At 35.6% G+C, this 26,683-nt stretch overlaps 1 protein-coding gene across 2 annotated transcripts in view; it reads left to right on the top strand.

The window, feature by feature from the left end:
• Positions 1-26,683, top strand: part of NRG3 (neuregulin 3) — a 421,294-nt gene that overhangs the window by 169,428 nt on the left and 225,183 nt on the right. For both annotated transcript variants that reach the window (XM_040607376.1, XM_040607375.1), the window contains exon 2: positions 794-923. In XM_040607376.1, coding sequence (XP_040463310.1) covers positions 794-923 — 130 coding nt within the window. The remainder of the gene's footprint in view (positions 1-793; positions 924-26,683) is intronic.

Raw genomic sequence — 26,683 nt, 5'->3', positions numbered from 1 at the left:
GTTGAATAATACAACCAGATTGGGAAGGTTAAAGAGATATATTAGAAGACAGGAATGATAGCTCACCCTGACGTGCTGTCAGCCTATTCCAAATCTCATCGTGTAACTGCGTATTCCAAAGTTACAGCCAACAGTCCAAACTATAGTCAGGTTTTTGAACTGTGTTGCTGGGGTGTTTGGACAGACCTATAGAAACCTAACAGATAGTGTACCTGAAATGACACAATCTGTGGTGCATTGCTTGTATTCAAGTTCTAGGCCAATTATTGTGACTGATGATTCAAATTACCATTGTCCTTACGTTTTTGGCTTTGTTTTCTTTTGTTGTGTGGTTTATGTTGTGGGTTTGTTTTTTTAAGGTTGTTACTATATTCAGTATTTTTGCTCCTTTTTCATGGAAAAGTATTTTATTAAAAACCATATGTCAGTATATTAATATAAAAATACAGCTCTTGGTTAAAGAATACAAAATAGGTGTGCTTACGTTTTGGAAGGGATACTTTGGAAATTACAAGTACTTGAAATTATACTGAACCCTGCTGTATTCTAGTTCATTTCCCTGGTAGTATTTCCAAATACAAGATTCCTTTTGTGAATCTTTTTAAGAAGCTTGATTGCAAATAATATTGGGATTACGCTGAATTTTGTGTGCCCTGTGCTTTCCGTTTCTATTCATTAGTCTGTCTTGATCAGTTGATGTTACTGAGACCAATTTGATCAAATTTACTTAATGTATACTTTAAAAACATCCAATATTTAGCCTTTCTTTTTGTTTTGTTTTGTTTCTCCATAGATACTACAACGTATTCCACTGAGCGATCTGAGCACTTTAAGCCATGCAAAGACAAGGATCTTGCATATTGTCTCAATGAAGGGGAATGCTTTGTGATTGAAACTTTAACAGGATCACATAAACACTGCCGGTAAGTCATTTGTGAAGAAGTTGCAAAAAAAGTCTTTTGTCCAAGGGAGAAAGCATTAGAAAAACGTAAAAATTCAAACTTAGAATGTTATAAAGCAATGACATTTGCCTCCAATTTGATTGCATCCCTCGTAATTGATTTTTTCACTAATCTGCAATCTTTAGAAATAGAAAAATGAAAATAGAAAAAGCAACATTTTGATTATTTTTACAGATAAGAAAAATCTTCAATATTCTGTTTTGTAATCATATAAACAAGTAAGGATTAATGTTTTGGGTTTTTTTAACATGTTAAAATCCTAGGTTCTTCTACATATCAAAGTGTTCCTTTATTTTGGGTGCTCAAAGTGGAGCTTTGACAACAGCTTTATGCACTTTTCATTGACTGAGAGTAAAACTTGTTCAGTTAATAGTTTTAAGAATTAGGGTTTCTTAAGTTTAGTTACTGAAAGACAAAATAAACTGTAATATCCATCTGAACCTGCTATATAGCTGCTGTACAGTTTTATACTCCTGAACTTCTGTTAACATCTATCACCACCTTGAATGTATTTGAAAGACTATCAGAAAGCAAGCCAGATCTCCAGATGTAAGTATTCTAGATGTAGCAGCCAGTAAAAGGGAGTGATATGCAGAAGGAATACTGTAACATCTTCATAAAGATGAGAATAAAAATACTTCTGAAGTATTCAAATGATCTTTTAAACGGAAGTGGTCCAAAATGAAAACCTGTACTTGTGATGTTTTAATTTACTCCTAAGATACTGTATGTGGCATACAGAAGGTGTATCTAAGATGCTTATATGCCCAAATTCTAAACTAGCATATAAATACATGTATAACGCTAATAGAAATAATGCATCCAAGATATTCAGAAGCTTTCCTCAATGATTTGGGACTTAAGCTGCTAAATCCCACTGAAAGTAGGGAAAAAAAAAAGTCACAAAGTCGTAGGTGCCTGGTTTGAAAGTGGAAGTTTATGGATTTCAGGATTGATGAAAGTCTGTTTATCATTAGAACAGTATTCCTAAGATTTTTGCTTTTAATACTGTGCTGGTAATTTTTCCCCATTCAGTTGTATATGCTTCTGTGACCGTTCATTTATCGTCTTTGTCTTCTTATGGCATGCTTATGAAAATGAGTCATTAATTATGGGAAAAATGGTGAATTTTTCAACTTTCACAAAAAAAACCCAAACATTTTTTTACCAAAGCAGCAGGTGTGTGATTTTCAGTCTTAGTGTCATGAGCGGATCAGAATATTCAAACTGCACAAAACTAATACAAATTAATAGCATTGATAAATTGATATATAGGAGGATTTTTAATTAGGGTGGTAAATTTATTTGAACAGACTATTGTAGTAAACTGTATGGATTATACTCCTGCAGATATTTAAAATATTATTTCATAAGAAATCAGTCTCGTTTGTTTGTTTGCTTGACTTTTAAGATCTTTCGTCTTAAATAATAAATAAATATATAATTTATTTGCATATAAATATATTTATATATAAAATAAAAATAAACAAATTCTTGTTTATTTTCTGTGATTGTAAGGCTGCAGTCTGACTAAGGGTTAGAAGTTTTTTCCATCCAAGCTTTCCCCCTTAACTAAAGAAGCTGGAGTGATGAATTTTCGTTCTTTCCAGCAGAGTGGTATTTTTTCATTGCTTTCTCTTGAGGTTTTTCTTCCATAGGGAAATGTGGGTGTCATTTGTGAATCTGTTGGCTCCTGTGTGTAACAGGTTTGCATTGCTTGTACAAGTTTCAGGCATTGACACGTTCTCTGGGAATTAAACATCTGCTTATTTCAGTGGGTACTTTCAAGTGTGCAACGTGAAAAGACACGTATAAAGCAATAAAAATTCATATAGCAAGAGAAGACACCTTTTAAAATTTAAAAGGTGATAAAACTAGTCATAATGCTTTGTAAGGGCCTTCAACACTGCAAGCAGCAGCTTGTTCAGGATCACTTTTATGATACTGATATGTATGTCATTAATGAAGAGAAACCTTTTAATTTGACCTTCAAATTCTGTATCTCTACCTTGGTAACAGATTATGTGTCTCTTCGTTAGAACCAGTGTTGTAGTGAGTGGGATGCAGGTGGTTTTCTATCTGTAGCCTAGAACCATGTTCTGAAATAGCAGCTAGAATGTAAGCATATAGAAAAATACAATATCTGTGTACTGTATTTGCCCTCAAAGTAGGAAAAAAGTAATTTTCCCTGAGAGAATGAAAGCATTGTGGAATTCCCGTTGCAATTAAAAGAATCATTTGAATGCAGAATTATGAAGACTTAGAGAGTGAAATGATACTTTGTTCTCAGAATCAAGCCGCATTGTGTATTCTCATTGGGAGTTTGATTTTGTGTATGTTCTGGGAACAGAGCACCAATTTCCTGAAATGGGAATTTGCCATGTGGAACAGCTGCAGATCGAAGACCTTGATGTAGCAAAAAATTTTGGTCCCACTTCCTCAGGTTTAAAGAGTGTTAGTGAATTATATGCTTAGGCAGTTGTGCAGTTGTTCTTGTTGTGTGTACGTGTTTAAAGACAAAAATGCTAATGATTGTTAAAGCAAAAAAAAAAAATATTTAGATACTTGATAGCAATTAATATATACTTGAGTTAGATCCTGGACCTCTTCTGTATGCTCATGAACCACACTGTCAATGCAAACATCTCAACTGGCAGTTCAAGCACCTTTCAGAGTTGACAAAATTCATCATACTCTTGTATGACGATAGATGAGCATGTGTTGATCTCCGCAGTCAGTAACGGCATTGGCAGCTGGATGTTGTAGAGCACTGGCTCTTATAACTTTTTTCTGTTTTGAGATACATGCCTTACTAAGATTGAACCTTGAATTTTGGCGAGTAGGACTAGCATGCACCCTTGCTAAAGGGCAAGAGGGAGGGAGGCCAGTGGCAGGAGACCACTGGGAACAAGGCAGTCTGAAGCAGCCCTGCTCATGCATCTTTCAGTCTTAGCCACCTACAGTGCAGGTTTCCTGAAGTCATGGGATTTGTTTTTTAGTTTAGTTGACAAAGTGAGGGGAAAAGGGGGGGAAAAAAAAGAAAAGGAACGCTTACAGTTTTGAATTCTATAATTCCATTTGTGTTTGAACTTTTTTTTTTTTTACTCCCTGTCTCTTGATAAAAAATTTCCTGGGGATGTAAACTGGCAGAGTTCTCCTGCATGGTTAGATAACAAGATACGCTGGATGTTGTTTGTGCTATTTTAAATGTGTGATTTCAGTATTTATTTTTGTGAATGGTTTAACACAGGCTTGTTTTAAGGATAGGGTAGGTCAGCAGTAGAGAAACATCAAATTTAGCTTCTCCATATGCTGGTGGATTTTTTTTCAGTTTTCTTTCCCTGTTGCCTTCTTGAGAGTTTAAGCTGAATAGTGAGGGTGCTTTTATTTGTTGTTTACACAAAACAAATCAAGTAGACAGTCAACACTGACATGTCAGCATTTAACTGGGTATTACATAATGCAGGCTTTAAAAAAAAAAAAAGGTAGTTTAGGATTTGTCTTTACAATTTTACTTCAAAGACCCTATCTCAAGTGACAGTGGGTTTGGGGGGGTTGTTTTGGGTTTTTTTGTTGTTGTTTTGGGTGGGTTTTTTGTGTGAATCCTACTTGTTGTTTTTTTTTTTCTTTTTCGCCCCTTCATTTTCTTCTGATTACCCATTTAGGACTGGAAAACACTGGGTGAATGAGTGGCTAAAACTTTTGAGGGGAGAAGAGGATTGTGCTGTTAAATTTCTCTTCTGAAAGAAGCCATTAAGACTATTGTATATGCACTGGAAATCTTGGCATTGGCAATGAACTGTAATGTCCTCCTTATTGATTTGAATACATTGGATGAGAGATTCTTTTGTCCTTTCTTCCTGTCCTTCATCTCTCCTTCACAATGCAAGCGGTAGAAAACCGGAATAAATTTTCTAACAACAGAGAGTGAAAGAACATATTCACAAATGCACAGTAAACAAAATATCATTCCCATTTAACCAAATTACAGCAGGCTGTACATATACATCTAAAGAGCATTACTATGGTTGCTATTCGAGAGTTCTCAGATTTCACAGGACAGGCTACTTTTGATGCATCTGTCTTGCTCTAATGAATTTTGAGATTGATGATCTTGCTCATTTTTAAGCATAAAAATTACCATTTTTACACTTAGTTGATTAAAAAATGATACTGGTGTTGCTCGGCTTTGTTTAAAATCTGTTGTGAGACCAAAAGGATTAAATTCCCATTTAATGAAAGTCCAGTTTGGATAAATGGTTTATATATTGTCAGGTTTTATTGTGAGTCTTTTGCACAGTAGTAACTGTAATCCAGGCGTAGCTCTTGCTGCCAGTAAAAGCAGGAGAAAGGGATCAAACAAATGGGACTTTAGAACAGCTCTGAGCATGGCATATGATGCATGCAGTTAACAATATTAAAAATCTAAAAGGATAAAAATATAGTATCCTCATTTTAATTATGTGGCTTGTTACCTAGGCTTTTGCAGTCTGACCTAGGTGTCTTGAAGTACCAGCTAATCCATTTGGTGTGTCGTCCCCCCCAGTCTTGTGTTAGTGACACTTTCCCAGGGCACTTGCAACTTGTAAATACAGCAAACCCCCAAAAATGCACACTACTGGATAGCATTGAAAAAAATAAAGCGTTTAATTAATTTTACAATATTACAACGTTAGCTTCATCAAAAACACTCCGTTGCATTAAGCTGGCAATATACCATACAGCGACAAGAATTTAAAGGAGGAAGACAGCTGTGCTTAAAATTTAAGATACTTTCCATGTCAAGGGCAATCAACAGCCCTCCTGTTGTGAAAATTATTGATTTATGAGCGTAGCTGGAGCACATATCTAGGTAATATTTGTGTAGTTGCACACATCAGTAGCTGGAAATGCTACAGTTTTTACTTCCATGTTTACTTAAGAAAAGCTGAGGTGAACTTGAAATACCACATTAGGTAGCTCCAAGCTGTTGTTGAGCACCTGTATTTTAATAGATATCACACTGCATTATTATTCTATCACCAGCTTATTCAGCAGTGCTTTCACAACTTGTGGTTGCCTTCAGCAATGTAATTGTTTCTGTTGGCTCCAAGGAAATAGCCTGTGGGCCTAAAACCTTGTGACTGTGATACATTTCAAAACTCAGGCCTGTAAGAAGTTAGGAAGCAGAATTTCTGGCCGAGACTACAGTCACGTGGATTGCACAACCCAAGGGCAGAATCAGGTCAACTATATTCATATACTCAAGACAGTGCTAGTAAACAACAAATAAGTAAAAACCATTATTTCTTTAATATTAATAACAAATCTGCAATTTGCTTTTCCCTTTTTTATTAGAAAACCTCATGCTTTTTATATCTAGTTTTAGATATACTTTTTTCCTTCATACAAAAAGCACCCCTAAAACCCAAACTGCTTCTGTGCATTCTTTCAAGCTCCTGCCCCTTGAAATTATAGGAAGACGTTGCATGGGTTTGCTGTTGCATGCTTGTTTTATCCTTTTAAACCTTTTTAGATGTAAATTGTGAAGAATAATGGTTTCTGAATCTCAAAATCAAATGGTAGACATCTCTAGGTATCGTAATTTTCTTGGTATTACCTGATCTTACATGATATTTACCATTTGGTCTGAAATTTTCTGTAATCAACACATAGGATTTGAGCTCATTTAATTAGGATCAGTTAATTGGAATCAAAACGAAGTTGTGTTTTTCCAAATACTAACCTTCACCTGCATAATAACAGTACTTTCTCGGTTATCCATCTTCTTTTTCTAATAGTCCTCTAAAATTAAAACCCTTCAAGTCTGATTTTGTGGTATGAGATTACAATAAAACACAAATAGTTTTTAAATTTAAAGATTGAGTCTTTTAACATCCTCCCCTGGTGAAACAGTGGAAGAGCATGTTATCTGAGAGGTACACTAAACAGGGCTGTGTTCAACACCTGATTTGTGCTTTCATAATTTAATATTCAAAGATAGGGGCCCTCGAGAAAGCTTCTTGTCAAAGTAATTATTGATTAATTTTCACAGTCTCAACACTCCATTTTACAGTAGTTTTTATTTACAGATTCTTTTCTAGATTATTGCATTTAGCAGATACTTACATTCTTCAATCTTCTGTAACTTCTGTGGCAGAAAATACTTTCAGCTTGAAAAAATATATATATGCAAATTGAAAAGTCTTACAAAGTTCAATTACTTTCAAATATCCGCAAAACTGAGTGTTTTAATGCAGCAGTGTAACAGTCTGTATTTCAAACATGACAGACGTTTTCCTTGATGTGTTTACAAAAATTCACCCTTCAGCACATGCTTAAGTTTTTGAGTACCGCAATAAATTGCTCTTTATTACTGTTGTTGCTCTGGGTATCATTCTTGCATGCATAAGCAGCTCTGTTCACCAGAGAAGTCACTGGTAGAACATCTATTCTCCTCCTTAAACATTTTCTGAAAACAATTTTTATTAATCTTATTATTTGGGGGAAGATAAATTAATTTCATGAAAAAATGAAAGAATAAAATAAAGCTTTCTATATAGTGATGGTTTTAAGTTTCTACTGAGATCCTGTACTTGGTATTCGTAGTATTTCAGATTTTATTTGCTTTCAGCTGAGCACCTTAAACAAACCAGATGTCCTAATGATTTCCTTTGAAAAACTTTGATTACTTAACAGTAACAGTAATTTCTTGGTTCCATTTCTGTCTTTTGAAGTCATGAATTACACTTCTGCTTCAGGTTATGATGAAGATGTACTTCTCCTGTCAGAGCAATAAGGTAAAAGCCACAAAATACTATACACATAAAATTTATGCCCAGATATTTAAATTACACACTAATTAAACTTAATTCACCTGTGATTCATTTGATATAAGAAAATGTCCATAGAAATAAATCAAGATCCATAGTCCATTTAATCTTGTTTGAAATGCTTATTCAAATTATTATTCTTGAAAGAGTTTGAGGAAGAAGAAGAAATAAAGGAGAAACTGGGTAGCTGTGCATCCAAAGTTAATGCTGAAGCTTAAGAGAATGAACAGGTTTTAAGCTTATGTCAGCATGGAGGACTGAAAAACTGGAATTCATTTCTCTTTCCCAGAATACTAAAAGACTAATGTAAATCCATTTTCAGTTAGCGTGAATTATGGAAAAAGTAGTTACAGGCTTAGCATGTCCCTCGCCTACTTTTTAAGCCACACATTTGTAGTTCACAGATAATAACTGTCAAATCAGTGTTAATTCTTTCATTTATGTACATACACAGTTATTTCTCAACCATAAGAGAAGTATAATTTCTTAGAACAACCAGTAATGTGAGTGAAACAAAAGTATTTCTGAAAGCTTTAACTATCATCTCTTTCTGGAGGACTGGAAGAGAATGAGACCCAGTTCTGCTGCCTTTGCTTTTGGCACGATCCCTTCACTTAGCTGAAGGATGTGCTGGACTATAACCTTCAATTTCAGTAGAGAGAAATGGCAAATGTAGTTGCCAGACCAGCAGCTGAGTTAGCCTTCCCCCCGGCCCCAGCCACTACCAATAATTCTTATATTTCTTGATTTGGCACCTAAGTGGGAGATCAGGAAGCAATGCTGTGCTAACATTTATTCTTGTGTCTCACTAGCAAGAATATGTAAAGCCGGTGGAACCTTAAATTTTTATCACCACCTTTTCTTGTGCCTACACATGTTTTTGAAGCTGGGTCTTGTCACTATAGGTTAGCAAGGCATCTTGATTGTATAGCGTATCTCCACTGGCAGAGATGATTCAAATCCATTCTATATAAAATACAAACTTCCATGAGGAAAGTTGATCTGTTAACGGAAGAAACTGTCTCCTGTTTCCTATTTCCAAAGGGAAAATAAAGTTATTTTCAGTTCTATCAGTATATCAAGTTATATCAGTATATGCTGTCTGGAACTAAATAAAGGATGAAAAGGTATATTCTGGAAATTGGAAAAATACAAAATGCTAGAGTCCTTCCCTGCAAAGGAATATTCTATAAATTTATAAGAATTTGTTTTTTTTCTCACCTTGCTTTCCAAAACTTGCCAGTGAAAAAGGGACTGTATAGATTCTGTAGTACGAAGTATTTGTAGAAAAGAAAACCTTAAAAGGCATGGGTGCAAATGACGGCATATGCTGCATCTGCCTTGCAGCTAACATATGCAAATATTCTGCTATCAAACTGCTTTTAAATTAACTTGGAAATGAGTTAGGGTTTTTGTTGTTGTTTGTTTTACCTCCCTTAGGCAGGAAGGAATTTGTGAAATGCGTAATGCAGACATCTGAAATCTCTCTAAATTCTTATACTTGCCAGTGCCTTAAGTACACTGTAAGCAGTAACATTTCCAACCTAACCCTGTCTGCAGACCTTCTCCCAGTAGATCTGCTGGAAGGAACCTTGCTAGGAGAAGAAATAAACTCTGGACAGTTGAGTCATTTAAATAGAAACAAATGCCAATGATATTAAAATGCTAGTTGCCAAGATTTAATCCACTACTAATCTAGATTAATGTAAATGAGAAGAACAGAAAATCCCATTTCCTCTACCCCTTGCTGCAAAGCAAGCCCTTCCTACTATCTGTGACAGGAAGAGGGGAAGTGAGGTAAAAATATGTGGATTCTGTACTGTTACGAAAACTGTGTATCTGAGATTAGCTAGGCAGACAAACTGTCATATATGAATTATGTTAAAGAGATAAATATTCTGGTTCTTTGCCTATACCCATTACTGTAGTGTTTAGGAGTGAATGGATCATTTGAATTTGAAACAAGTTCCTTGAATTTAGTCCAGTGCAGGTAGTGATGAACTCTTTAAGCAACCCGCCAACAGTATTTAAAAAGGAGTATCTAATAAGAAATGCCAAGTATAAAATTTATGTCGGGTGTGTTCAGAAGTATCTCCAGAAGGTTGTTGGGGAAACATGTTTTGTGATTACAGGCTGCCCAGAGAGGCTGTGGAGTCTCTTCTGGAGTCATTCAAAACCCATTGGACACCACCCTGTGCAGCCTGCTCCAGGTGAGCCTGCTTAGGCAGGGAGGTGGGCTAGACAATCTCCAAGGGTCCCTTCCAGTCCTGACCATGCTGTGATCTTTTGGGCTATATTTGTGCTTTATCAGTCACTTTGCTAGATTGAAAACTAGTTTTTACAATAATTATGCTGTTGAAAAAGGCTAGTGACGGAAAACTAGAGTAATAATTTGACTTCTACTTGACTGGCATACAAATTTGAGGTCAAACTGCAGGCTGCTTAAGATACTTATAATGTGCCAGTGATATCTTGTTAATTGCGCTATTGAAATATAAAGGATGTGTGACAGAGGAATGTCATATACAGAGACGAAGTTAGAGGTTATCTCTGGAATTACTTCTGAAGGGCAAGCCTCTGCTATGAATTACTAAGGCCACGTAAAAGGAAGTTAAACAGTTAAAAATTATCATTTGCCTGTTTTGCAGTCTGGATTATAATGGTGGACACCATAGGAGATTATTCAAGAAAGCACTTTTGCCTGATGTCAAGCTTGTTCTTAAATTGCAACTATGGAAGCAGTACAGATGTTTCAAACTCAAAAGTAACTATCTATGAATTTCTTCAGAATTTCTAGGAAAAAGGAATTTTTATCAGCCGTATTGGACACTTTTTAGATATTCTTTCTTGCTTTGTACAGATCTTTCCTGTGTGGCACTTTATGGTTATGACATCATTTAGATGCACAGCTATGATGGGGCAAAGTGAGATTTGAAGGGATTATACTTCTGGGGAATTTAGAGATGCTATTGCAGTAAATAAGGGAGAAAGTTCATTGTTTTTTTTCCTTAAATCTTGATATTATTCAAGCAAGTTTAATCCACAGTAGCAAGTTAGAGACAAAAAAAGCATGAAGATCATCTTTCTTCAGAGATGTTCCAATTACTTACCTTTCAGGTACAGGGTCTGGTATAGTCTAGGACAGAAAGTTTTTAAGGGATATCTATGTATTTATATATTTTAATAGATAGAAATATAGAATTTATATATTTCTAATACCCTGCTAGGCACTCCGTGTATGAAATGAAGTATTCAAAGAACTTTGCATCTTGGGAAAATAGAGGCACACCATAATTTTTTCTCTACAATATTTATATTTTGATGTGTGCTATTTATTGTAATATTACGTGTGTTGGAAAAGGAAGGTTTATTTCAGGCTCTGGTATGAATGTGTATGTGATTTTTACCTCATCATGTAATTATCAGAATAACTTTTAAATAGGTTTTGTTGTTTTCTGAAACAGGATTTTGGTCACTTCTAAAAGTTTAATGTTCAAAACTGGTCTTACGTCTACTTAATTAAGTTCTCAACTGATTTCAGTAGGAGTACTCGGGTTGAATAAAATTTGAAAATTCCATTGTGTCTTATATTAGAGTATATTTTGGGTAATTATTTTAAACAGACAGATGAATATTACAGCTGCATACACTTTTTTTCCCCTGCATGTCTCTGTTCTGCTCAGTCATGGCAACTACAGTTTCAAGTGATTTCTGCGTATTTGGTTATGTGTAGCCTTCCATTCTTCCCTCGTCTTTTTCTCTTAATTTTGTGCTTAAAGAAGAAGCAACTTGAAGAACAGTATCTAGGATAATTAGACTTAATCTCTTGCTGCCTTATGCCCCGAAAATCAGAAATTTGATATTAATTGTCCAACATGAAGACAAAGGAAAAAAATATTAGTAGTAATTTTAGGGAGGGTGAGGACTTGGAGTGATCTTATCTCAGAACTTTACTTTGAATTGCAGAAAATAGAACCAAACTCCAGAGGTTTGATATGTTTTTAGTTATGTTATACGTTTTGTTCTAGTTTTTCCAGGATGAAATTGGTTAGATGACTTTTAAATATCTAGCCTTTTTATATTTCTCAACAGGTTTTTCCCCTTGTGCTTTTTTTCATTTTCCCCTTCAAATTAAAATTGGACCTGTGGGAAATCCAAAGGCAGAAGCTTGTTGCTTTTTTCTCCTTCAACTAAAAAAATAACCCAAAACCAAAAACAACCCCCCCAAAAAAAACCAACCCCCCCCCCAACAAACCAAACCCCCAAGGCTTTTGGTTTCTTTGAATCTGTAAACCATAGAGGACCACGTTCCTGCAAAGAGGAATAGAGGAGAAAGCAGAAAAGAAACAACAGCAGAGCCAACTGTTAGTTTATGGCATAAAATGAATTTCTGATTTGCCAGGATCTGTAGGTCTTGTATGCAAGTACTTTGAGAAAAAGTTTCAGTTATTGACTAATGAAAATATGGCCACAAATGCTCAATGTTTCTGTTTTCTTTAAGGCCACTGGGTAGGATGGGACCATTTCACAGTGTCCCCTGCTGTTTCAGAGCTCAGATGTGAACTGCTGTTTTTATTATGCGTTTATTGAAAATGATGGGTATTGGTGCCACAGTATATTACAAATGTCCATGTGAATTGAACCAGAGGAGGGATTTTTAAGACCAGCACTATGAGAACGTGTCTTGACAGTAGACATTATAATAAATATTTCTCTTTAAGTTTTTTTGATTAATACTGAATCTGAAATTTCATTAAGGGGAATATTATATTATTAGAACAACTTCAGTATTTAAAATTAAAAGCAATACGTGCAGTATTGTACCTGAGGAATAAAGCCAACAAAAGATGGTCTTTACAATATACACTCATTTTGCTTTTTTTAGTCTTATTTTCAGCTATCATCATTAATGGGATTTTTCTTTTCTATAGAGTTTAGTCACCTTTGGTAGATGTCTAATACAGTCATTGAAAACTGGGCTCAAAAAGGATCTGGGGATGTCATTCATGGTCACACAAAGGCAGTAAACTTCTGTCAGATGTCTGTCTGACCTTCTCTGAAAGACCTCTCAGATTGGTGATTTTATAATGTTCCTGGTCAATACATTTGAGTGATCTTTCATCTTTCCATAGGAAGGATTTTTCTGAGGTGCAGTCTAATTATTTTTTAGCAGAAATTCATGCCTATTACTGCTTGTTCTGTTTAGCATGGAAACATTACTGCTTTCCTTGTAAATTCTTTTTACAGCTTATTTAAGTTTATCACTTCGTCCACACAATGCGTCTTTCTGGAGGCTAACTTTTCCAGTCTTACCTCAAAAGTGATGTTTTCCAGATCTTGAATTCTGGCTCTACAAAGTTTAAATAAGTTTAGTTCATGGGAATGATTTCACGAAGGCCTTTGTACCACTTTTGGGGCAGAAGATGAAGACTGATTCAGTCTACTTAGTTGTTGGCTGCACCCATGCATGTTGGCCATGTAGCCGTCACACTTGGTGACTTCAGGTGTGCTAACTTTGCAACCATACCAGAAAGCTTACTTTGAACTAAGATCATCTATGCAGTGTAGGATCAGCTGATGTTTTCAGGGTCACTTAGATGGCTAGTCCGCATAAAAATTCTTACTAATAGGCAAAAAAAAAATATCTTTGCATTTTCTAAAATATTTCAGTCTAAAATATTTAAATTGGAATGCTAAAAATAATAAGGATGGGGTAAAGAATGATTACAAGCAGTAAAATGCTTTAGAATATTTTCTTCAAAAGCTTTTGGGCATCAGTTTTGTTTTCTGAAATGAAGGAGTCTTCAGTAAAAATTTGAGCTTATTTAATCAATTTAATCTTCTGTATATTGAGCAGGCTTTTTTGTTTGTCCCCCCACCCCTACTTCCTCTCTTAAAACCGATAAGGAAAACTAACAGCCTTGTGACTGTTCCTTGAAACTCAATGATGTAATATAGGTGACTGTATTTTTATAACAGAACTGAAAACCATCAAATTTTCAGATCCTGGTTTTGCCTGATAGGCAAAACGAGTTCTTTTGTACAACCTTAGCTAGTAAAACATTTCATCTGTGTAAAAAAAGAAAAACAAAAAACAACAACAACAACAACAAAAAAAACCAAACCAAAAAAACACACCCCCCCAAAAAAAAAACCCAAAACACCTCTGAAACCCCCAAAATCACTATTTTGTAGAATGACAGTAGAATGACAGAAAGAGGACAAAAGGCAGAATCAAAATACCACTTTTTTCTAACTTCTCACTAAACACTTAAATCACCAAGATGTGTAATGATGACTCCCACATATCAGATAGGGGGTTTTGTGGTTTGTTGAGGGTTTTTTTTGTTGTTTTTTCCTTTCTGTTCCCTCCAAATTTACATTAGCTGCAGGTGATTGTGATGACCTGCTGTGATCTCAGTGGTAGGTGTGTTGCTCATCTGTTGATTTCTAAGGTGATCATCCCTGGAGTAAATGGTGTAACTTCCTGTTCTATTTTAAATCTCCATTAACATAATCAGTTCCCGTTGGAAGGAAACCTGAGCATCCCCACGTATCCTAACATCTTGTGTTCTGTTGCATAGCTTAGCATACTGCTTGTGATCTGTGTTAAATCATGTACCAAATGTTGTAATTGAGAAGTTAGAATAAACCCCCCTGCAAATAGGTCAGCATATACACTGTGGATATTTAACACTTGTCAGAAAATCCTTATGGTGTAAGGTCATTACTGTGTATGCTGGAAAGTACTGCAAGACTCAGCAGAGCTTTAGTTGGGTGCCTTTATGTAGAGCTTTAATTCTGAATAGAGCCATGATATTTTATTTATATATGTGTTTTAAATCTCTGAAAACTATCACAACCAAATTAATTTAAATTATGACTTCATTTTTATCAGTAGTGTTGAATATGAAAACTAGCTTTAAAATGATGCTTTTAAATTCTGTATTTTGAACATACTACTAAATGTTTGCTTGTTTATTTTACGCTCGTTGGAAGGTGCAAAGGAAGCACTGGATATTAAATATAAATTGATGATTAAATCACCATGTTCTGGAAAGATGACGAAACGTGAACAAAAATGTCACCTTACTGAGTTACAGTATTTACCACTGTCTTAGCTTTGAAATAAATGCAAATAGAAAGTTCAAGGTCTCTACACAGTTATTGCATTTTTAATTCTTGTCTTCTGCTGATGTTAGATCTGAAAGGAAATTTGTCCTGACCTTATCAGGTGCTGATGTATGTTGCTTTCTGCATACCTGTCAGTCTGTATTTCTTATTATCCATTATTCTCCTGGCAAGGACCTGCAGATGCTGCAGTTCCCTCCCTGAAAGTGCAGAGCCTGCATGCTTTAGGAGAGCTGGAGCTGGTGTGTGAATTTTCTGCAGTATTCAGCTGATTTCAGTAGTCCTAATCAAAGCCTTCTGACTCCATGCTGGAACAGCAATAATACAGTAATAGGAGAAAAATGAAAATTGTTTGGTAAATCCTGAACTTTGAGCACACAAGTCACTGGATTTCTTTTTACAGCAATCTGAAATTGCATGATTTTAATTAGCCTTTACACCTTGAATGGGAATGGCAACACTGTTGACTAATTTCAGGGAAATAAAAAATTTACATTTTTTTAAGATTTTTGGACATTTTTTGTAAATATTTCTAAAAAAGATACAAAAACTACAAATAAAAAATTAAAAATGAATACATAAAAAATCAAGATATACAATCACAATGTCTAGCTTTCATGGTAACAATCTTTTGCTCTTGGGCCAAAGTATAGTGAAACAATGAAGGTTTTAGACAATACTAAAATTTCCTTTTAGAAATGTCTTTAATTGTGGAAAATTTAAGCATATAAACATATTCAAGGAATGAGTTTTAATTTAATTTTGTGTCAGATATTGTAGTCAAGTTTGTAATTTCTGTTCTTTGGTTGAATACAAATACTTTGAGCTGTAATATGAAAAAAAGTATATGGCTGATAAAGAAATGATATCCAGAAAGATGATGTGGTGTAAGGTACAGTTGTGTGCTTAGAAGAAATACGAAGAACATTCTGCAAGATAATGTAAGACGTACTGGATGTTTTCTGCAAGCCGTGTGGGTTTGTGATTTATTTTTAATGAAGCATGATCTGTATTAAAAGCCTTCATATTTTGATGAAAGCTAAGTTTATATATATGTGACAGATGTTATCATCATTGTGATTTATGCTTAAAACTGTCTGAAAAACCTTTTTCTAACTTTGAGTTTAAATGCTAAGCTTGCCTCATTATCTCTTCATGAGGCAACTGAATTCTGTGCACAGTATCTTTTTTCAGATGATAGGCTTGCTAGCGCTTTCACAGGAAGCATCCTGCTTGGAGTTCAGTACTTTCATGACTGAATAAATCTCAATAGTGTCATGGAAATGAAATACAAATGACAATGCAAACTGAGCAGATAAATAACTTGTAACTAAAGTACTAGCTAACTTGAAATACTGAAGAGGTCGTAGCTTCTTTCTCATGTACTGTAGATTTCTTAAAAATAGTAGCACTTAGTCTTTGCAAAAGTTTTTTTTTCTGTACCTTTCCTATCCTACCATGCTTCATCACAACTTCATGGAGCAATTGCATTTTTTAAAAAGCATATTACCAAAAAAAATAGAAAATCGACTTTTTATTAGTTTTAGAAAAAAAAATTGAGGACACGGAGAAAAAAAAAATCAGAAATGGAGTGAAGCCTCAGTCTGATTTTACTGGCCTCAGGAAGATCCCTGCAGTCAGGCCATATTCCTCTGATGTCATTTCATACAAAAGTATGTGAGGATTTCTCTTCCATCTTGTGTTTTTGTTATTTTGGGTCTGGTAAGGAAAAGGTAGAATTTAAACATGATACGTAATGTGAAGATTAGGGAGCTGGAGTTGATGGGGTCTCTCCGGCAGACTTTTGATGCTGCAGAATGGAATTTTGCCCAAGGGCTGCACTTGAGTCACACTGCCCCTTTACTTTTGCCCTTCTTTGTGTCCCTTTCTTCTTCTTGTTGTTACTTTTAAGTCCTTTCTGATGCCGTGCAGATAATACTGAGGTTCTGGCTTTCTGGGTCTATTACCATTTCAGAAGTCTGGAGGAGCAGTGTAAAGCGCACACACAATGACTGTCCCAGGTGGAGCATTGCTAGTGGGCTGCCTTCTGAAGGAATTTTCAAGTTTCTGCTTGGATTTCTCACTGTGACTGAAGCTCCTGGTATAGCTCATGAGGATGACCAAATCCTAGAATGGGGGTTTCTGTAATCTTGTTAGGGAAATACTAACAAAAACCTGAAACAGATTGTCACACCATCATCCCCTCCAGTGGGAGAAGTTTATTTCAAATATTGTCTTGCCAAGTTCATAAGAAACGATGGGAATGTTGCTGGTAAAGACTGTGGTTTCTGGCTGAGGGGCATGGTTAGGGAAGCAGAGTGGCTATATGCTGATCATCTTTGAGAACTCCAGAGGAAAATATAGGGAATGAGAATTTTGATGAGTTAGTATACAGGGAAAATGGGAGACTAAAATTAGAATGTGATTAATTAATAAGCCAGCAACAATTAAACAAGCCTAAATACAGAGGTTTTTGTATTGAAGCACATTGAAGGCTTTGTGTGCTGAGGAAAATTATGCATGAGGGGATGTTGTCCATAAATCTGTGGTGCTACTTTCATGCTAAATTGCTTCTGTGCCCACATGACTTGCTAACCAAAAACCAGTGCAGAAATCATTGGAACTTCTTGTTATCGCATTGTCCGGGGTCCATATAAGTTCTGGCGTATTAGAACAATGGTCCATTTCTTTTATAAATCATACAGCATGTTGCAAAAGCTTTCAGCTACATGCACTGAATCGGTTCATATTACTGAGCAGCAGCAGAACATGACATTGCAGCTGGTCTGGCAGAGTATGTATCAATGAGATATTGATCTAGTGTGATATTTGCTAAAATAGACTCAAAAAGAGGAGCATTATCTCCATATGGCAGTATTTGTTCAAATTATACAAGATGTTGGGAGGAAAAAAAAGATAGTAGTGCTGGAGAATGGAAAGTGTTAGGGTTTTCCTTTTCTCCATTACTTTGACCATTTTGATAATTCCATTCAGGAAAGAGATGTGGGTGTCTATATTGCTGATAACCAAATACTTGGGGGTTATATTGTTATTTATTTTGCTGCTATTGCATTTGGAGTGGGGCTGAGAGCTTAGCTTTGTACATGTGAGCTCTAAAATTGCCCACTCTTCTGGAACCACGAGTCAGTTACTTAAGAAAACAAACTTCTGTCAGGAAATGTTGATTTCCTGAACCCAAATGTTTTATTCAGAACACCTCATGTTTTACAAAAAATTTGCTAAACCGACAGAAATGTTCTTCTCTGAATGGTTGTGGTGAGCTTATGGTTGCTTTTCCCTCCTTCCCTCACAAAGGCTTCTGCATCCTTGACCTGTTGGTTGACTGGTGTGTCCCACAGAGCAAGGCGCCCCACGTGATGGCTGAGTCTGTCGAGCCTTGTTGGTTACGTTTGTCACTAGATTTCTTGCTCAGCTACTGCAGCATCTGTTCTTCCAGGTTCTGCACTATGAAACTTTGTCAACGTGAATTTACAGTGAGAAACCTGCTGGAGAAGAATGCCAAATAAGTAAGGAAGATGGCTCCTTTTAGCATATTTGTCTGCTCTGTTCAAAAGTAAAAATAAATAAAATTAAAAAAAAAAAAGTGGCCTGGACAAAAGCAGGCACTTAAAATTTAAGACATGTTATTATTACCATGTTATTTGTGCAGTAATTTGGTGGCTTGCTATTTAAGGATATAAATAGGATTTGTGTGACTTGTGATAATGAAAAAAAAGTTCACATAAGAATGGCAAAGAACATGAATCTATTCTAAAATACCTTACAGTCACTGTGTTATTTCTGAGAAGAGTAAGTCTGTAGTGGAATGATCTCATACCTAAGAACAAATCACAGTTTTATTCTGAAATCTGCTGCTCTTCTCTAAGAAATGAATTGCTGAGCTATCTAACTACTTTCCAGTCAGGTAATGCGGCCCATCTTGCTGCAGAGAGGAGGAGGAAAATATCAGCGGCCATTTGATATAGGTGAATTAAAAGGCCAAGCAAAGCCACCCACAATGGGTATTAAAGACTGTGACATTAGATTTAACAGAGAAGGGCATCCCTGAGAGTCTTGTATCCATGTAAGAGTCAATCGTTTCTAGGTTACAGACCGATGCAGCTTTGTTTTTCTTCATTTCTGTGATAGTTCCTTAGCTCTCTGCATTACTTTTGAGGAATGGTCAGTGTTTCAGTTTACAGAGCTCGTCAGCTAGTCTAGAAACCGAACCTGTAAATTTAGAGCTATTGATTATTATATTGATTATATTGATATTTTATTGTTGCTGTTTTTAAAGTAGGAGGAAGTCAGTGATGAGACTTCTCTGGGAAATTCATAACAGGTGAACCCTTGTGATAGTCCTTTGCAGGCTGATGTAATACTTGAATGAGGGAGAATGTTTTCCTGGGGGGAAAAAAGACAGTATCCAGCTGCTGCTAGAATAACTTTGCTAGTAGTGAATATGCTAAGCCTTTGCTTTGGGTCATGCTGTCAGTCACCTCCTAAGGTGAAGACCAAACTTAATCTAAGTAATGATGCTAGTGTGTTTAACATCCAGCCCTGTGAGATTTTCTTGCTTTTGAGTCAGAATTTTTAAAAAAACCACAAACCCACAACTGTAAGCATGTGTGAGATGCAGAAATTGTCCCTACTGTATTTTATGGAAAAGATGCCCAACTGAAAACCAAGAGAAGTCCTCAAAAACAATGAGGAAACACTGCTACATGGGTTCTTAGACATTTTGCATGAACAATATTTTAGCATTTCCTTTTAATGCAAACATTAAATGTGCACGGGAAAAAATCTTTTGCTTATAAAATATTGTTAAATATCAATGTAAATACAAAGTTATTAATAAAACTAATACAAAATCTCTTTTTGAAATTAAAATAGTAAATTTTATGGAATCCCTCAAGTCTGTAACATCATATTCTGATTTATCAGTGATTGAGCAAGAAGGCAAATATCTCCTTTCCCCTAGCTGCTGTACATCAGTAGTTGCACTCAGACAAATAGTTACATGTAAGCACATCTTTATTGTATTTCAATCCTGATTTTAGACCAAGAGCGTGAAGGCGTTAGAGAACTGCATCGGTATAAGAGAGAGAACGCTTTTCATCAATGCAAGAGCTATTTCCTACTTGGAGCAGTATTATAAATATTACAGTAACCTGTGAAGCTCGACTGGGTGTATGTCTAGTAGATCCAGATCCTGCATATCTGTTCTAGGTTTTTCGCTTCTGTGTCTCACATCTGCTGCCTGATTTTGCAAAATCATTGCACCCCAAAGTTACAAAGAGTTAGTTTACAATTAAAGAATTGGAAATGAAGGCTAACAAGAGGAAGGTATACTGATGTGATGCTATACTTAACCAGGTTCAGTGTCTCATCCACTCCATCCCATCTCCTCCTTTGCGAAGAATGTCTTACTGTAGGAACAATTTGACCTGTGTGTTGCTTGAGAAGTTTCCGTCTTTGTTCATGGCACTCTCTGTTCAATAGGGATGAAGGTTTAAAAACAGAGCTCTTACTCTGATTGCCATGTCTGTGGTCTCCAAGAATGTGATTACAGTCCTCCTTGTTTAAAAGATCAATTTGATGTATGTATTTTGAAAACAATTACAGCATTTTAGGAACAATTTCTGAGTAAAAGAAATCTTTATAGATAGAACTTAGTATGTTCACCTTCTTTGCCTCCTCATACAGTTCATATGTTTTATATTTATAACCCAGACTAAAAATTTTGTATCAAGAATGGTTCTTCTGGAACCCCTTTTTCTCTCATTTTTTTATAATTTTGAGTTGGTGACGTTACAGGTGACACATAACCAGATGTTCTAGTACTTAGTTTTAACAGTAATTTAAGCTGGACTTCCTTGACAGCCTGAGTTCATGTCAACACCTAACATCATTCATGCAGTCAGTTGGTGGTTTGCTGCCTTTGCTGCATGAGCATTGTGGTGGTCAGCATTAGACATCAACCTATAATTAGAACTTACTTATTTGACTTAGATATTCATGTGGCTTTTTCAGGCACAATAGTTTTGCCTCCCTCACACTTTAGAAAAGACCGAAATACAAAACAAAGTGTGCTAATTTGGCAATAAGAATCAATTATTCTAAATCATAACTTACAAAAATATCTCAAGTCGAAGACATTTTCGTTTATGTCTGTATCTAACTTAAAGCTATATGCATCCTGGTGCCCATACAATAGTGGTGATAAAGCTAGAGCTGGAGGTAACCACAAGAAACTTTGTGCTTTGCCTTTCCTCAGGGCAAAACCAATTCCATGAAAAGATGTAATATGAAAAGACATACGTGTTTACGTGTGTCTTTATCTAAATTCTGCTTTTGTTATGCTTAAAACCAAAAGAATACAGTGCTAGCCCTTTGAAATCTTTACTGGATTTATTCATTAATCCATTGGAAGGAAAATACAAAACTAGAACACACTAGTGTGCAAAAGAACATATTCTGCCTACGCATGCAAGATGTGGCTATCAGTTATTTCAAATTTAAGCCTTCAAAACTTACTGGAAACACACAAAAAATATGACAAGTATACTAACTTACTAAGCTAGGAAGAGTAAGAAGTTCAATATAGACAAAAGAAAGAAGGACTTCCTATAGGAAAGAAAGTATGATAGCACCACTCGAGGACTGTACTTTCTACTGGCATTGTTTGCAACTTTATGAAATACCAAAGCTAATTGACTGTCTTCAGTAATCCTTTGTGATGTCTCCTTAAATTTAGGAGAATAACTGCCTAAGGAAAGGTACATGTTTATGACTGCAAGGTGGAGCTCTGTAAATGGAATAAAAAAACCATGCAGGAAACAGCGGCAAAAACTAGAATGTGATGTGGTTTTTTTCTGTATATACAGCTAAACTGAAAACATCAAAAAGTGAGAGGCAAAAGTAGTCTCTTTTGGAAGGAACTATCAAGTTCTCCTAGCAGTGGGTTTTAAATGCTCTCTCCTGTAAACCCCTGAGCACTCTGTGTTTGAATGGTAATGACTTTTACAGCAGTGGAAAAGCACTATGAAGAAATGCGCTAGTACACTGCATTATGATTTTATTTCTACCTAATTTTTTCAAGTAGTGCACTGTAGAATGTTCCTGAATACAAGAAAATGGATGAGCTAGTAGTGATATATGCAACATGTTAGTAAAAAACAGACTGTATGAATTTTAAATGAAGTGCAAAGTTAATTCATTATGCATGATGGATAACTATAATATTTGCAGAGATGAAGTTTCTAGTAAATGTTATTATATGCTGAATTTTGGGCATCAACATACTCATGCTCTTCTCCAGAGGGACTTTGTGCTTTCTTTCCTTGTGTACTTTGACTTGATGTTGTAAACATAAATCAGAAAACAAGATGCTGCTTGTTGACAGGAATGGAATTAATGAATTTACCTGGATATTGTTGCAGAATTATCGAAAATGTTGTTTGTTGGGTTAGATAGAAAGGAAACACTGCTGCATCTATAGCTGCATTAGGTATTTTTTGTATAGTTTTCAAGGGTAAGTTTATCAGGTTTGGGTTCCACCCCCCCCACCCCCCCACCCCAGTTGTTTTCAAGCAATAATCCATAATCACACTAAACATTTGGTGAAACCAGGCAGATCACAGATCTGCCTCTGTAGTCCAAAGTGCTCTCCTCCTGTTTAAGCATTCATTTTGGCTTGTTCATCTGGTATTTTGTCATGCATGTCTAGTATTAATCTCAGGCTCACCCCAGTACAGAGTTGCTGTTAATCTTTTAATTATTTGTTCAGTTAAATCCTTTTCTGAACTAGATCCTGGCAGTACATCTTAGAGCCATAGCGTTCCCAGGGTCTTAAGGGAAAAATGGTCACTGTATCCCAGACATAGCAGTTTCACACCAAATGCTTGTTATTTTTGTGTTTATGCTGCATATCAGGGAACATGTATTGTACTCCTCTCTTGGTGAATGTACTCATTGGGCAAAAGGTTTTTCTCCAATGGAGAAGATCAATCAACATTACCCTTCCTGCCCCTCCCCCCCCCAAAAAAAAAAAAAAAAAAAAAAGAGGAGGGGGGGAAAGAAAATATTAGGAAAAAATGCATTGAAGCACATGAGAGGTGTTAATGAATTGTCCTGGAAGAACAACTTTGGGGAGGGTCCCTTTGAGTAAAGAGTTAGGAGGGGCAGGTGTTAATGTCTTATCCTCAGCTGTGTCCTTAACTAGGTGAGGGTCAGAGCTCTGACCTTCGCAAAAGTTTTGTTCTCCCAAGCTTGTCTTCCAGGAATGGAATAATTCAACTTATACAAACATTTCCAGAATCAGGATTTCTGGAGGTAAACATTTTTGTTCATGGAAATGGAGTGCCAGTCAAAGTGTGAACACTTTTAAACACAGGCAGGTTTAGAGCAGTGACTTGAAATTTTCCAGTAGAATACCTGGAGTATGAAAGAATATGCTTCATCCTTTTTCTGTGCTTAACTTTTAAATCTTCATACCTTCCTGTCAGACTAGATTGTCCAAGCATCAGAAAGTTAACATTAAAAAGCATAATAATTACAATCTGACATAAATTCTTACGTAGCAGTTATATTGCTTAATGATATGATGATCTCCATAATTATGAAATTATACTGGAGATTAGCTAGTGATCTTTTTCCTCTGCATGTGAGGAATGTTTTAGCTCCCTGAAAAAAAAAAAAAGTAAGACAATAACTAAGGAAAAAAATTAAAAAGTTAGAGTAACTTAAGAAAATATTGCTCCAGGGAATAAAACATTGTATATGCTTATTTAAATTATAATATATAAACACATATATGCGTATGTGTCTATATTTATGAGAAGGATTAGTATCAGTTATTCAGTGGTCAGTAACAAATGAAAGACTTGTGGTAGTAACAAACTGGAAAATTCATTACTACAAAGCAGAGAAGTAAATTTTTTGCAGACTCAAGAATACAATGCTCACACATAAGTTTACGAGTACATGTGGCTCTTCAGTGTCATGCTGCTCTTACACAGAAAACTTCGTAGTGGTGATGTCAACAAAAGGTAGAGAACCTTGTATTTTACATGGAAACTTTGAGGGATTATTTATTTACCCAGGCATCCTCCCCCCCCCCCCCCCCCCCCCCCCCCCGCAAACACTTTATCTCTTTTTCTGTAATTCCAAATTTCTTTCAAATTTGTTGCTTTCTGTATAGTTACTGAAAGGACACAACAGTTCACAAGCGTTACAGAGGAAAAGAGGAATGCGTAAGAGTGACTGTGATTAAGTGAGATGGTAAATGTGTCTTCTCTTTAATTGTCTCCCGTTACCGCTATAATGTATTTTTGCTTAGTGATTAAGCAGTGTAACCTTAAAAGAGTAACCATGCTAATCCTGGAACACAGTTTTTAGGTACAGAGAGAATTACAGCATTACATGATGGCCTGAGCTTGTATCATTTGGGAGAAAACATGGAGTCATGCTTAATGAATCATTGTTCACAACAGGATCAGAGAATCAGGGTAATATAACTGTGTAGTAGAAAATAAAGACTAAAATATCAGCTTTTTACTGCTTGAAAATGTTTGCACACTAACCAGAAAAACTTTTTTAAAGTCTGTAAATGGGCAAAATTCCAGACAAGCTTTTCCAATATTGCTAGTGCTGAAATTTAGCTATTTCCTGTAGGAAAAAAACAGGAAGATATAGTACCCATTGTTGTTTTCACTGACTTAATCTGTTGACATCTCAGAAAACAGGCAAATAATGCTTGAAAAACAAATGTACCCTTTTTTTTCCCCCCTTCTGTAATAATAATAAAAAATTGGGACATCTAGAAATTAAGTATCATATAAACTATTCAATGGGTCTTCAGTCAGAAGATAGCATTATACTTTACTATGGTTGTTTTCATATTAATTACTGACACATGTAAGATTTTCCAAGTCCCTTCACCTTGAGAAAATTTGGTAACAGCAGCCTTTGTGACCTTATCACTTTCTTAGTGTTTTGTGGGGAATAAGGAGATTGAGATATTTTTCTTTAGATTCATCCTTACAGCATAAGTGTTAATTTGTGTATATATTTTTGTTATGGTGTCAATAAGTATCTCTATTATCATCCATAGAATCTGCATATGGAAGCCCTGTTCTCCCCTTAATTTACACTCAGCAGGAATACTGGGAAAGTCTAACAAACAGATTAAAGATTTACAAGTATGATTCATAAAATTATTAGGCAGTTGGTATGTAGCTAATAGGAACGGTGTGTTATCCTTTATAATAATTGAGTAGTAGCTTATTATTTTTTTATTAAAAGTTGTACAAGTATAAAAAAGAAAACATTCATATTCTTGCAAGGAGTTTGTTGGAGTTGACATTATTCTGTGTTTTTGTTGTGATAGAGAGCTCTGGCTCTTATTTATAAATCCAGAGATACATTCCTGGATATCTTTTACAAGAGTCTGCGATATGCATTAAATATCATTATTTTAGTTCCTTCTTTTCAGGACTGGTTTAATCCTGAACTTTTCAGGAGCAGTCATCTGGTCCTAAAATAGGCTACAGCTTTTAACCTCTAATGTTTGTTGACCAGCTGACATTTATACTTGCTTGCTGTCCTGGTTTTTGAATGGAGTCAAAGTTCATTTGGAACAGTCATTTTGACTTTGCCTTTTTGTCTGTCTTGGTATTTAGACTGCAGTAAATCTGGGAATTTGATTCCCTTCTGATAGAATTTTGCGCTTGCCATAGGGGGAGGTCTTGATCTCATGGGATTTGCAGATCAAGAAAACTGTGTCACAGTCTGAGACTCCGATGTACCTTCAACCTATCATTGGTTTCTCCTTGTGCTTAAAAATACAGTTATGCTTCCTTGTGCAATAGAATATTTTGTATTATTACCCCTCAAGCACACAACTCCAGTGACTTTGTAAAGTGGGCTTATTAGTTGCATTTGAAATTGATTATGCACTAGACATACATGTAATGGACAAAACTAGATGGAGTTACCTAATAGACTTTTTGATAGTCAGGCTGGTTAACTGTAGTTTTACCTGATAAATCATGATCAAGCAGATCTTTGTTTTGCAATTAATTTGCTGTTGATTACTAAGGAGTGATGTATGTGCAAGTCTGATTGGGGAGCTATCTGGTTTCTACTGTCATGTGAAGGGGAACGCACATGCTGCATTGCAGATTGCTGCAATTATTTTAGTTTTCTCTGATGTTACATTAATCCAAGACTGATCAGTGTGTTAAATACTATTTAATCACAGCAACAGCTAAATAAACAAGTTGCTTTTAATGGAATGAAAATCTCAATGCATATCTATCACTCACTGAAATTTTTGCCTGCTCTTGTCTCAGACACTAATATTTTGGGAGTGGTTCTTTTAGCCTGTTCCCATTTATCTGTTCTTTTCCTTTCCTTTTCCTTCTCCTTGTTCAATCAGTCTGTTGAACCTAGACAGATCAGATGTAAATCTTCATGACTGAAGCCTGTATTGGCTCTTGACTTCAGATTTTATAGATACTTTTATTACAGGTATTATCTTCTTTGAGCCCCTGCTGGAATCGAATCCCTTGTGATTGCCATTTTGTTGTTTTAGATATAATCAGGTAAAAAGAACATATTTTATGCATAAACAGATTATGTTCAAAAACAAACACCAAACTGATTTTCTGCCTTTTCACTTGTCTCTTTCAGGATCTGGTCTTAGAAACAAACAAATGAAAACAGTTAAATAGCTTACTTGCTTTTTCAGGTTGATGAGTTAGGATTAATCAACTT

The sequence above is a fragment of the Falco naumanni genome, chromosome 9 (genome assembly GCF_017639655.2).
Source record: "Falco naumanni isolate bFalNau1 chromosome 9, bFalNau1.pat, whole genome shotgun sequence".
NCBI lineage: Eukaryota > Metazoa > Chordata > Aves > Falconiformes > Falconidae > Falco > Falco naumanni.
Note: the sequence above shows the minus strand (reverse complement) of the source record. Positions and strands in the feature narration are given on the sequence as shown.